At 39.4% G+C, this 13,169-nt stretch overlaps 1 protein-coding gene across 9 annotated transcripts in view; it reads right to left on the bottom strand.

The window, feature by feature from the left end:
• Positions 1-13,169, bottom strand: part of AGAP1 (ArfGAP with GTPase domain, ankyrin repeat and PH domain 1) — a 355,685-nt gene that overhangs the window by 257,837 nt on the left and 84,679 nt on the right. For all 9 annotated transcript variants that reach the window (XM_026852146.1, XM_026852141.1, XM_026852139.1 and 6 more), the window contains exon 2: positions 5,371-5,429. In XM_026852146.1, the coding sequence (XP_026707947.1) occupies positions 5,371-5,429 (59 nt within the window). The remainder of the gene's footprint in view (positions 1-5,370; positions 5,430-13,169) is intronic.

Below are 13,169 nucleotides of genomic sequence, written 5' to 3' on the forward strand. Positions count from 1 at the left end.
AACTGCTTGCTAGTTGCTCGTTTTCTTCAGCACACAGCTCATCAGCAGGCTGTATTCACTAGAGCAGCATCTTCACCCTGGAGCAGAAGCTGAACACCACATTCCCAAGGCAAGCATCCCTATCTCCCTTCTTCCCCAACAGCTCTATATTATGCAAGTCTGGGCCAAAAAGGGCAAGCAAACCAAAAATCCCATATGTAAATCAATAGATTAGACATACCTCTGCAGATAAACAGACAGGCTAAGGCCCTTTCCAAGCACCATTCTGAAGAGTTGGAAAGCAAGCAAGTTTGAAATGGGCTTGCTAGGAAAATACTGACAGAAAAGAGTGGTTTATGTTTTCACTTTAGATGCAGCAGCTCTAAACCTTTGGAAACAACATGCCAAAGCTGTTTCTGACTGTCTAGTAACAAACTAGTGTAGCACAAACACACCCACAAAAAACCCTCCACTAGATCACAATATATTATCAGTCACGCAAACACCTTCACAGTAGATATTGAAACCTTCACTTACGAGTGACTAGTCCGTCATGTATGCAAATTAATACTATTTTATATTAATCCAGTGTCTAATACGTAACCAGTCAGAGGGCAAAACTGTGAGGAACAACAGAAAAGCATTGACCTGGGCTCCAGTGAGAGTAAATGTGCTACATCCTTTGCCCATAGCTGGGATGTGTTACTGTGTTTAGTTAGAGACCCCAAATATGCAAAATTCATCTACTGATTTGAGAATACAATTTTATACTTCTATTTTCAAGTATCCCAAAGACCATATCAGCATATGTAATTTCACAGCACTTCAGGTTCTCCAGTATGTTCCTCCTTATACGCACCCAAAAAGACCACAGTGCATGGCCAGAACATTATTAAACATGATGCTACAAACTGATGCAGAAAGCACTGACCAGGAGAAGTGAGATGGGTATTTCAAATAAGAAACCACTTCAATAACTCATACAGTAAAACTAGAGCTTTCTTCCCTTAAGATATATTACTAAAAACCATGCACAATCCTCAAAGAAAAGCAATGTATTACCTCCCACTTTCTCATTTTATTCATTTCCATATGTTGTCTCAAAGGTCGAGAGCAAAAAGTGTTGGTGTTTTAAAGATAATGCAGGACTGATTTTCTTGATCAGAATATTTAATTGTTTCTTAATAGGGAAGTTTGTGCATTTACATTTTTAAATCTGTTTCAAGCAACTCGTCAAACTGACAAAAGTTCTTTAGGAGCTTAAATGGTAAAAAAAGTTAACATGAAAAAAGCATTAACACAGTTAGTTTTGTGTTGAGTACTAATGTTAACTTCTCAAAAATCACATGAACCCAAAGCAAGTTTCCTCATACCTGACTATAAAATCTACATTTGCAGCACAGCTTTATTTTTTCCCTAGACAGCTACTTCAGAAAGCATTCAGGAGATATCTACCTCTTCCTCTTCTCATCTGGTAAGATTGAGGATTCCTTAAGATCTCACCTCAGTGCCTGCATCTGAAGAGACAAGGCAGCCATCTCTTTTCTGCCAGATACAAAACTAGTACATGAAATTAAAATCTAGCAGAATTGGCCTTCTGTTGTTCAGTGCAAGTGCTTGGCATTAATTACTGCTCAGGGTCTCTGCCCACTATTAACCTCTGAAAACCAGGAGCAATAAGCTTTATGCAGGAAAAATCTGACTTGTAATACAATTTTTCTCTTAATCAGGATTAATACTTGTTTTAAGGACGATTCCCCACAGTATGACAAATATGCCAGCATGTTTTTACAGTAGTCATATTCCTGTCTCCCATATTTTATATACAAACAATCTGAGTCATTTCTGTTTATTTATGGATACACATGAAATGCACAAAAGTTATGACAAGCATGTTATGGAACAAAAAATACCACCCTAGCCTAGTTCAAAAATGAGAAAATTCAGCTAACAAGGCTACAACACAGTGCTCTGTCAGTTATGGCTTGTGCAACACTGAATCATTTATTTGCACGTGCCAGACATGCTGTAAAATAAATCCAAACCACTATGTCCACATCCTACTAAAGCCCATTTGTAAAAATGCATAAATGTATTGATGGCATTTACCATTTTAAAGCTATTCAGCACAGAAGCCTGACTGTGCTTTGCAATTTTTTTTGAGCAAATGAAGTTATTTTGTCCAAAGAGATCTCGTAGTTATTCTGCTTAACACATCCTTATTTTACATTTGTATAAATGGGATCCAGGAACACCACCATTGCTCAGGAAAGGGACTGGTCTCACCCAGCTGGCCTAGCACGCACTTGACCATAACAGAAGCATCAACATCCATAAGTAAAACTGTGGTAGTATGTGATCAGCAGAAAAAAAATATTCTTCCGAAAATGGGAAAGGAATCAAGCTCAACGTGTGTTACTAAGAAAGAGGGCAGAGAGAAAAACTGATATTCTTTTCTCAAAAGTATACTGAAAAATACATCCATCGGCTTTTCTTTATTGAAACCCTGTGTGCTTCCTCTGCTCTCCCAGAGTCCATTTCTGTTGCCCTTAAATTTCTGTAGAGCCTAAGGGTATAACAGCTGCTATAAAAATCAAATACCAACCTCAATTTAAGGACTGCCCAGCCTCTGTAGAGAAGACAATCTCTCCCAGTAACCTACTAACCATCTTCTCCTGCTGAGTACAGCCTGCTCAAGCAGCTACTGCTGGGGCTCCCTTCATAACCATGCAACATGAAGTCTCATCTCCCCTGTACACACTGTACAGCAACAGGAGCAAACACACCACACCTCTCATTCCTCTGATATCCCCAGCACGGCCACAAGCTAAAGCAAGGCACCCACAGTTATCCTTAGTGGTGAACATAATGACAGCGCTGTGGAAGAAGAGGCAGGTTTGGCTTTTAACATGGCCCTTTCCTTCCTCGGCCATAAGCAAGCACTGACGCTGAGGCTGGGAGCAGGGGACCGACACAGAGATGTATCCCTGCACCAACTCCTTCCCAAGGGCAGGTGGATAGGCAAGGCAAAGCACGTTTCAGAGTGCCTAATTTGCCCTTCTTGCTGGAGCACAAGTTCAGTCACAGCTGGTGCTGCTAGCTTCAATAATTTGCAGTGGAATAATCAAATTATTATTTTTGTAATCACAGTTCTGCTTTTATCCAGGGCTATAGAAACTGGAGCCTTGGGCAGTAATCTTGAGGCTCATTGACACTGACCACTTAAAATCAATTCTCTACAGCAGCCACACAGCCAAAGTTTATTTTCCTGCCACTGGTTCAGACAATATGGGAGCGAGACAGGGAAGACAAGTATTCATATAATGCAATAATGGTACCATAAGAAACATTTGTAACCCAAGACCGTTACCTAATGCTCAGCAATTGTTTGTGCTCTGTATTACAAGATATCATAACTGCAGCTTTGGCTTCTCCTGCAACTCCCAGGTTTATTAGTAGGTGCTGTGAATTAGTAGGGTTAGGAGAAGGGGAAGAGATGAACAAGGAAACCCTCTGTAGATCTTCCCCAGCAGAAGCTAGCTAATACCACAGTGGACTGGACTCATATCCAACCAACACCTTCCAGTCCTAAATTCTTTGTGTTCTATCATGAGAGGTATTTTGGGAGATACCAGTCGTCCAAATTACACTATCAGTTAAAAGTGAAACTGGTGAGCCTCTGCAGGCCCTTCCTGTATTATACAGTTACATCCATTGACTCCCACCATTTTTCTTCTACTTACCTTGTTCACTGCTGAAATCAAAACAGAAACATAACTGTAGTCAGGAAGAAGCTGCTTTTATTAAAATGCCACTCTGTGTAAGTGCATTTATCATGTTAAATTTGACCTATGTTTTCTCTCACCTCTGTAAACGCTATTACAACTCAGATTCAGAAAAAGACATTTACCACATAAGAAGTGAGCTAGTGAAGCATGGTCTCAGCTGCCCACTCTGAAACTCAGATGGTTTTGCCCAACCCACTTTGCCACTTGGCAAACAGGTGCTTGGATCAGAGCAGCTCATCCAGTTACAACTGGAAAACAGGAGCTGAGCACAGATGCCTACCAAAAGCATTACACCAAATTCTGTATCTGTAACCAAAGTAATTTTTTAGGGTTTAAGAAATTGTGTTTAGTTAAATCTGAACTTCCACACGGTAAATATCACAGCAATATGGCCCCAACAACTCTGTGCTGATGGCTTGACAAGTTGCTGGTTTGATATTGTGCTTGTTTTGGCTGGGGTGGAGTTAATTTTCTTCATCATAGCTAGTCTGGGGCTATAGTTTGGATTTGCGATGGAAACAGAGCTGATAACACACGGAAGTTTTCACTATTGCTGAGCAGTGCTTACGCAGGGTTAAGGCCTCTTCTGCCTGTCACCCCACCTCACCAGCGAGGAGACTGGGGGTGCACAGGGAGTTGGGAGGGGACACAGGCAGGACAGCTGACCCCGACTGACCCCAGGGATATCCCAGACCGTCTGCCATCACACTCAGCATATAAGCAGAGCTTGTCTTTCCTGGAGATGGCTGAGCACCTGCCTGCCGATGGGAAGGGGTGAATGAATCCCTTGTTTTGCTTTACCTCTTAAACTGTCTTTATCTCAACTCAGAAGTTTTCTCACTTTTACCCTTCCGATTGACTCCCCCATCCCACCGGTGGGGAGCGAGCGAGCAGCTGTGTGGGGCTGAGCTGCTGGCTGGGGTTAACCCACAGCAGATATTCACCACAAGGAAGCTGCAGCCCACATCTCCAGCTTCCATGTTCATAACGCTTAAAAGGGCAAATCTGGGAAAGTCCCTCAATCTGTGTGTCTGTTATTTTGGTCTTTTCTTCCACCTATACAGAAAATGTCTCAGCCAGGGGAAAAATTATTTTAAATCGCTGTTCATTCTTATAGTAAAAATGTAGGTTTTGATTCACTAAATGAACCTTCAAAATATTCTATTTTTATTCAGTATAAATTCAGTTCAATTCTTTTAAGAGGGAGAAAAGACATTTGGTCCTTGAAGAAATTATAAAAAAAAGCCTATTGTAGTGAGATAAGAGGAGTTTTGTATATCACCTGCCAACTTCCACTTCCTCCTCTCAGAGAAGTGTAAGATTTCCCTACTGAGAAGACCACCCTATGAAGATGGTTCATGTAGCCAAACAAGACCAAACATCAATGAAATACAAATAGATCTTTGAAGCATGATTATAAAAATAGAAGGTACATAAACTTCATAAAGATAAGTTCTGTTGAAGAAAACTACTTTTTTTAAAAAAAAATTGTTTTCTGTATTTTTTTCTTCAACAGTAGATTTGATGAAGTAAGTAGAAGATTTTCACTTGTACATAACATTTTCAGCATGGTTTTTAGAGAGAGAAGTAAATATAAACTCACCACTTTCAGTTCTGGTACAGATCGGCTTAGTGTCCATTCCTGGCTATTTACAAAGGCATCTGTAAAAGTGGACAACATTCACAACATCAGTACAATGACACTTAATGGTCTGCAGCACAGAATTTCATGCTAAGGCTTTGGGTATATGAGACCAAAAGTCACATTCAATCTTACGAGAATGACAGTCCTGCATGCAAAACACTAAGGATTTGGATAAATTATACAAAAATTCAAGAACACCAGAAACTACCAGCCTGCAGAGTGGATGTGCTCTCTGCAGCAAGTCTAGTTGTATCACCTCCACTGGCATTAGGAAACTCAAACTAACTCCAGTCCTTCAGGATTGTGAAAAGTCTGTACACAGTTAAGCTGCTTCCCACCTACCATGACATATCTCTTCTCTACAAGAAAAGCCCTGGACTGCTCATCACACCGCATGTCAACAACTGCGGTTGTCACGAAGGAGTAGCTTCTCCACCCAGGTAAATGAGAGTATTTACCAGTTCTAAAAACATGCCAGTTTTTACTGCACACCATACTTAATGTCAACACCGCAACTATCAAATGTCAGTATAAAATTAAATAAAAAGTACTGGGGGTGAGAAAGAGTTCATTTCTGGAAAGCTGGCGAGTTCAGTTCATCATTGCTCCGAATGGAAAGAAAGTTGTTAGGGCTGCACCCGTGCCCAAGTTCACTGACAATTAACACACACACAAGAAAAGAGAAATAAGGCTCCACTTTTCTACCTCCAAAAACATTTCTCAGTTTGCTCCTTCTCTAAAGGTCTAGTTAACTGAAAACAAACAGATAACCACATTTCTGTTACAAATCCAAGCAGCATATACTCCAAATTGTGATTTAACCCTCTCCAAACCCATGCAAACCAGATGAATGAACAGAATTCACATGCACAGAATGCTCCTACCAAGCAGATCAGGTGCAAAGATTTTGCAAGCCAATATTTCCCCTCTGAAACACCAATCAGGAGAGAAAGAAGGCTATTTCATCATATCTTTTGATCCAGAAATTAAAAAAAAATTGGAAGTAACTTGTCCCTCTAGATGGTATCCTCACTAACTAAAGAAACTATCACCTGTAAGCAAGTCTTCCCTGCCTAACTAAAAACAATCTCAAAGCAAACTTGAATTTTGCATTGTACCTCTATTCCCCACTAAATATATTACTTTTGCTCAAGACTACAAAAGCATATTAGCCACAAATTTGGAAGACATCTCCATTTTTACTTATCACATTGCTTTCAATTTCAGCTACAAATAGAAGCAGAACATGTATTTACATGAAATCACTTTGAAAAAACAAATAACTTGGTATATTACAATCTTGAGCTGCAGCCTACCCACTCATTGGAAGAAGGAAAACCAAAAGTTCATACTAAGATATTCTGAAGAACTGGATTAAACTTTTGGTATTCCAGCTTCAAGAGAAAACATTATGGTCATTAGGCTCCTGCTGCATGATTTGAAGTAATCTGAGATGATCAAAAATTGAAGTCTGAGTTTTACATCTATACTGGATGAGGCTGTACACCAGTTAAAATAAGACTCTTGTGTCAGTGAGGTCTCACCAGGAAGCAGCACACAGATAATTTTCCTGCAACCCACTGCTTGTCAATTCTGATTTACCTAGTAAAGGTTTAAGAAAGCAAATACTGCTTATAAGTATTTTTCTTTTTTCCTCCATGATCATATCAGCATTTCTTACCATAGAAGAAAACCCAAGGATTACTGAATACACTTGGGATAAGCAAACTAAACACTTTAGAACTAAACACTACAATTTCAATTAACAGGTAACAATTTGAAGCACTATGAAATAGTAATAATGAACACCACCTTCTAGCTACCACCTCACCCTAAGTTCAAAAAGATCTGTTTATGTTGAAGTAGTAGAAAAGCATTTGTCAAACATTATCAAAGTCTTAGACCAAAGGCTCCAAGCTAAAAAAGGGAAAGATGAGGACAGAGAGGATGGCAAAGGATGAACTATGCTTTGAGAGCTGGGGTAGAGAGGGGGGGAAAAAAAAAAAAAGGCATGTCTCTAGAGCTGTTGCAGTCCTTCAAAACCACTCCTCTGTTTGAAGTAATTCAGTGCAGCCAGAATACATATTATTTACTGCATTGCTTAGAAACTACCACATCAGCATATAAAACAGCTGCACCAGGTCAGACAAAATGTTCAGCTATGGCAGTATCATTTTACTATGGCAGAGATCAGCAGATGATAGTAAAGAACAGGAGATGCTTGCAGAAGAATGTATTTTCCCTGCAGACCAACAGCAATTTAGTTCAGAGACTGTCTGACCCGAAGGTGTCCCTCTATATAAACGGGCAGGGACACAGGACGCACACAGGGTGGAGACACCTGACCTGAGCAGCCACTGCCCTGTTTTCTTGTCTCCAGCCAGAAGACCCTCTAGAAACCAGGAACACATGAAAATTTGATCAAGTCTCAACCTGGGCAAGCCAGGGGGAACCTTCTGTAGCATGCCAAGCTGAAACAGTGCTGAGGGATCTGGTGGAGCTGGGAACAGTCAGTGTGAGGTTAATGGTTGGACTGGAGGATCTTCAAGGCCTTTTCCAACTGAGATGATCCTGTGATTCTGTGAAAATAACCTTAAAAGACGCAGACAAACCAGCAGCAATATTTCAATCAAGAACATAGCATAACAGACCTATTCTAGGAGCTTTACGACTAAGGCATTCAAAAAAGACCGCAACTTTGCCTAGCTGTTCTTCTTCCTACCCTCCTGTAAGGAAGCAAGATTTTTCCTTTACAGTGAGCACTGGAAGATAGCGGATCATCACAGTCTGGATATGAGCAGGCAAACCAAGCTGACAAGCAGTGCCTTGGCCTTGGGCTCCCCTCTTGCTGTCAAGAGCAGAGTGGAACATACAACCACTGTTGTGACTGCCTTGTTCCAGGTCCCAGAGCTTCTCCAACAGCCCCTGGAAAGTCTGTAGAGCACCAAAACTGCAGGAATCAAACTACCACCTCCAGAAACCTGCCTTGCGCAGAAGGGGAATCCTTCCCTAACTTGCCCTGATGGTAAACTACCAATTTCCATGGTTTGGCTTTGAACTGTTGCTGACTTGCGAAGTAGTGGAAAAGGAGAAGAAATTGCCATCCAACTCAAACATGATATGAAAGAACTGACCATAATGAGAAGCCAACAAACTAAACAGTTCCTTTCTACACAAACCTCCTTCTTCAGGTGGCATAAAATACAGATTTCTCAAGTGATGCTTCTGTAACTTTACACAGTTACGATTTTGGTCATCACTCGTGGAACAGTAATAGATTCACAGTTATTTCAAATGCATGTAAACATGCAAGTGCTGATTTAAATTATATCACTGTATGGTTAACCACTACTCCCTCCCCAGTAAAGATAACAAATAATTTGCACTTATGAATCTGATGCTTTGGATTACCACTCATTAGAGTGGTAACAGAACTTGTTAGTCAGCCTATAACCACACTGATAGCCTCCGTATCTCGGCAACATTCCAGCTGAGCTAACAAGTCACATCTTACCATGCAAAAACTGGAATATCAGATCAAGACAGACTACTCCAGTTAAGCCTGATTCCATGAAACAATTCTGACTAAGTATTAATTAAAACTGTATGACAGACCTAAGTTAGCCTGTATTCATTTTCAAAACCTCAAGTACCATTTATATTGCACAGCTCTGTTCCAAAACACTTGTTTCTGACAATTAATTCCTGATCTATACATTCCTATAGTTTAATGGTATGTTTGTATAGTGTAATTGGAACATGCTTGCATCTCTTTCCCCCATACTTGTGCATGCACTACTCTTTTCTTTATTACTACACACAAAAGATAAATGGGTAAAAAATGAAACTTGCCATTTTCTCTGCAAGACTTGGCAGCAGGAAGAACTAGCCAAGGCTGTACAACAGAAGGAGGTTTCAGCTGATCACCAGATTCTCACGGGTCAGGGAAAACCATCAGTCTCAGGCAAGCATTATGCCTGACTGGCGGGGGTGTTGGTGTGTGAAACAAAATGTGAGAACTCTCTATTAATGTCAACAAGCTTCAATAAAAAAGACGTGTTGGATTTTACCACCACAGAAGATTTAAAAAAAGAAAAAAAAAAAAGAGGTGAGTGCACAGATCACTGCTACTGACTTGGAGAACTGCAAAAAATCCACCATTTAAGCCAAGGGGTAGACTCACATGGGTAACAAGAACATCAGAAGCCCCATCACATTTTTTTATAAAATGTTCTAGGGAAGAAAAAAAAAAAATCATTTTAATATTATTTTGTAAGATCTGTACATTCCAAAAGCATAAATCAGGTAGGAGAGGCATTGAAAGGTATATTTCCAAAAAGTGAAGAGGACAAAAGACAAAGCAGAAAGCTAGTAGCTGCAGAGGAAGAATGATCCAGCTTGAGGGCATGGATTTATTCATCCTGTTTGGTCCTTCCTTCATTGAAATGCACCAAAACCCCACACAATGACCTTCCAAAACAAACTGTCTCAGACATCAAATATCCTCAATACATAAAATACACACATGTTCATTCTGATCAGCGATAGGTAAAAGAAATAAAAGAAAACTAACGTGACAAGGTGCTAGATTTCTTGACAAATCTATCTTCTCCTTTTTTGTTAAGTACCTGGTTATGCTATGCACACAGGTTTTGAGTGTCCAAAATACTTGAAAATATTTGAAATACCATTTTATTACAAAAATGTCTGTAAAAGAAAAAAAAAAACAAACCAAGCTTAACCTCTTCCCAACTGTTTAAACTATAATTTCACAATATTATTTAACTTCAATTTGCAATTAAATTACAGATGGTCTTCCCTTGCCCTTTTTAATGAAAAAAACAACAAAGTTTTATTAGGAGATCTATGAGGTAATCTTCCCTCCGTGATATAAATTTACACTGGCATGTTTACAAAGAATAAAGACAGTTAAAAACGCAACATGTCATGAAACAGCATCTGGCTTCTTTAGCAAAACGAGGTTCATGTACCATCACTGGTATGGATGTTGAAGTACCCAGCTAACCAATTCAATTCTAGTACAAATGCCTCAGAAATGAGTGATTTATTCCAAGTTAATCCCAAGACCCATGGAAATCAAGGTGAAAAGGTCAAATACTTGCAGATAGAACATGACAAACAAGCTTGAGGATTCACTTTAAAAAGAAAAAAAAAAAAAAAAAAACGCATGACTATGAAACATTAGATGCAAACTGTAGCATGCAAAACACAAACTGGTTAGTCCACAAACATACTCTGCTGAAGAAACAAAAAACCCACTACCGCACGTTGATTTAAACATATTGGAAGAGATTTGCATAATAAATAGAACCATATGTATGAAATTGATCAACTGGAGTCTTGTTTGAATTACTTTCTGACTTTGGAATTCAAGTGAACTCAACCTTCACATCTAACTACGGACTATACATATGAAAGGAATGACTTGTCAATAATTAATCACAGTTGTATGTCCTGTTCATTTAACTTCTGCATCAGTGATCAGAAGCTTCAAATATGCATGGTGTCAATCATTTATTTTTAAAACGTGCACCAAGAAGATAGTGTAAGTTGCATTTTCTTCACCGTTTACTTTTCTGCAAAACAGCCCCTTTTTCTTCTTTTTTCTTTTCTTTTAAATTTCCACCACCACATTTAGATTTTCTCAGATCCACTTACTCATCACTACACCAAAGCACAAACTACAAGATCCATAGCTATTTTAAAACCCCAGTTTAGAACCTCAGCTTCAGCCAGAGGCACCTTCTCTGTTAGTCCCAATATTAAGAATCATTAAGAATCAGGTGTACATGCTAATTTGGTTCCCCATGAACACAGTGTTGTGGTAAAATCCTGGGCTTTGATGGCAATTCCTGGCAAGATTTCTGTACTCCACTGCATAGCACAACAACAGACTTCCAAAAAGGTTTGACTGTTTCAACACTATATATAAAAGCCCTGCTTAGAATAACTTTGCAAACAGAAAAACAAATTTTCTTCTTCAAACCCAGGAACAATCACTAAAAACTAAATAAATATTAGCAAAACAATGTTACTGAGGGACAAGAAGATCAAGGTCAATTGAACTGTCCATAATTCAGAAGAGGAGAGGGAAGTCACGTATGAAAACCGGAGAAGTTTCACAGCAATTACAGAAATAACCACAGGAAAAGCCTGTCTTAGTAGTTCAGGAGTCTGTTTTATCCCATATTTCACTTAAATGCTGGAAGCCCTCTGCTAACCTAAATAAACTCCACTTACTGCCATGGGCAACAGCAGCAGGGCAGCTAACTAGACCACGCATAAATACTTTTAACTGGGGCCAATTAGATTTACACCACTCTCCCCATTCTTTGGGTCCCTCCTGCCGAAGGAATCTCCACAAGCCAATGAAGTCTGTTGATTAATGCTTTAGGAGAACCATCACTGCCCCAATACCATCACCATTAGCAGTGCAGCACAGGATGCTGCTCTTCATTCCTTGTACTGCATGAGCCAGGGCTCCACTTTGTTTTATCCTTTATTGTCACTGAAATATTTCACCTTTGACTAGCAATTTAATACAAAGTCTAAGAAGTTCACAGATTTCTTTTTGCCTGATTGAGATGAAAACCTAATGGCAAACCTGTCCAAAAGGAGGGATGAGAGAAGAGCAAGCAGATGTCTCTGCAGTACGACATGAAAAGACTTAAATCTTCCATGATTCTTGGAAAGCTTCTTAGTAAGAGCTTCCCTCAGGCTATCCCAAAGTCCCTTTGCTGTCCTTTTAAATGAGGAAAAGCTACTATTGAAAAAAAAAAAAAAAAAGCCAAGGGATTTCTCTGGAAACCTTCAGCAAAAGATCCTTTTCTTTTTGATAAGAACAGGAACCCTCAAAAACAGATAAAGTAAGTTAAAGTACCAACAACTGCATCACACCCTAATCCCCCTCAATAATTTCTGCATTACAAGCAATATTTAGAGTTACTTCCTAGTTTGAAATAAAAACCTGAGAGTGAACCGGTAAAGAAGATATTCCTACAAGTTCTCACTTGCCCACAAAGATGCAGATATAAACACACATCTCTCTTTTGGAGCCGTATCAAAGGAGTACTTTCAGAATGTATTTCCCAAAGCTGGTGTGCTAATTTTCTCAGTAAAGAGGGAAACATGCAACTTTTGGGTTGAGACTTGTGATACTAATAAAATATGCATTTTTCAGAGGAGGGGTAATCTCTCGACATACATCCTCTCCAACTCAGCCCCCAGCATTTCAAATCAAAGCACCAACTCAGTTCCAACACAGTATAGCAGAAAATATTCTGACATGCCTATTTTTGAGCTCTGCATAAAATATTATTTGAAAGAATGTGTCATATTCCAAAAGGCCCTTTTTCTATATTAATTTTCTCATTCATATTATACCTGTTAAAAAAAAAAATCAGTAAGCTTTTCATATGGATCCTCTCTGCCTATACATTCTATTCTGTACACAATTATGAACAGTAAGTACAAAGCAATAACATATAAAATTTTTAGAAACCATCAGTATCAGGAAAAGTCTTCTTCCTCCCTACTCACTCAGTCCAATAGAATTACAGAATGTGGCTTTCCTCTGTATGCCAATGAGAAATTACTGCTACAACTATGCAACTCCAAACAGACCCCTTTTTCTTTCCCAAGTTGCAGAAATGTCATTTATTCTTATGTGGTTTAACCAAAAAGCAGAACTGCAGTGCGGCCCTGTGCCCCCCAGCCCTCCTCTGCACGGCTTCAGC

This window comes from Athene cunicularia (genome assembly GCF_003259725.1).
Source record: "Athene cunicularia isolate RWA chromosome 7 unlocalized genomic scaffold, athCun1 chr7_part1, whole genome shotgun sequence".
Lineage (NCBI taxonomy): Eukaryota > Metazoa > Chordata > Aves > Strigiformes > Strigidae > Athene > Athene cunicularia.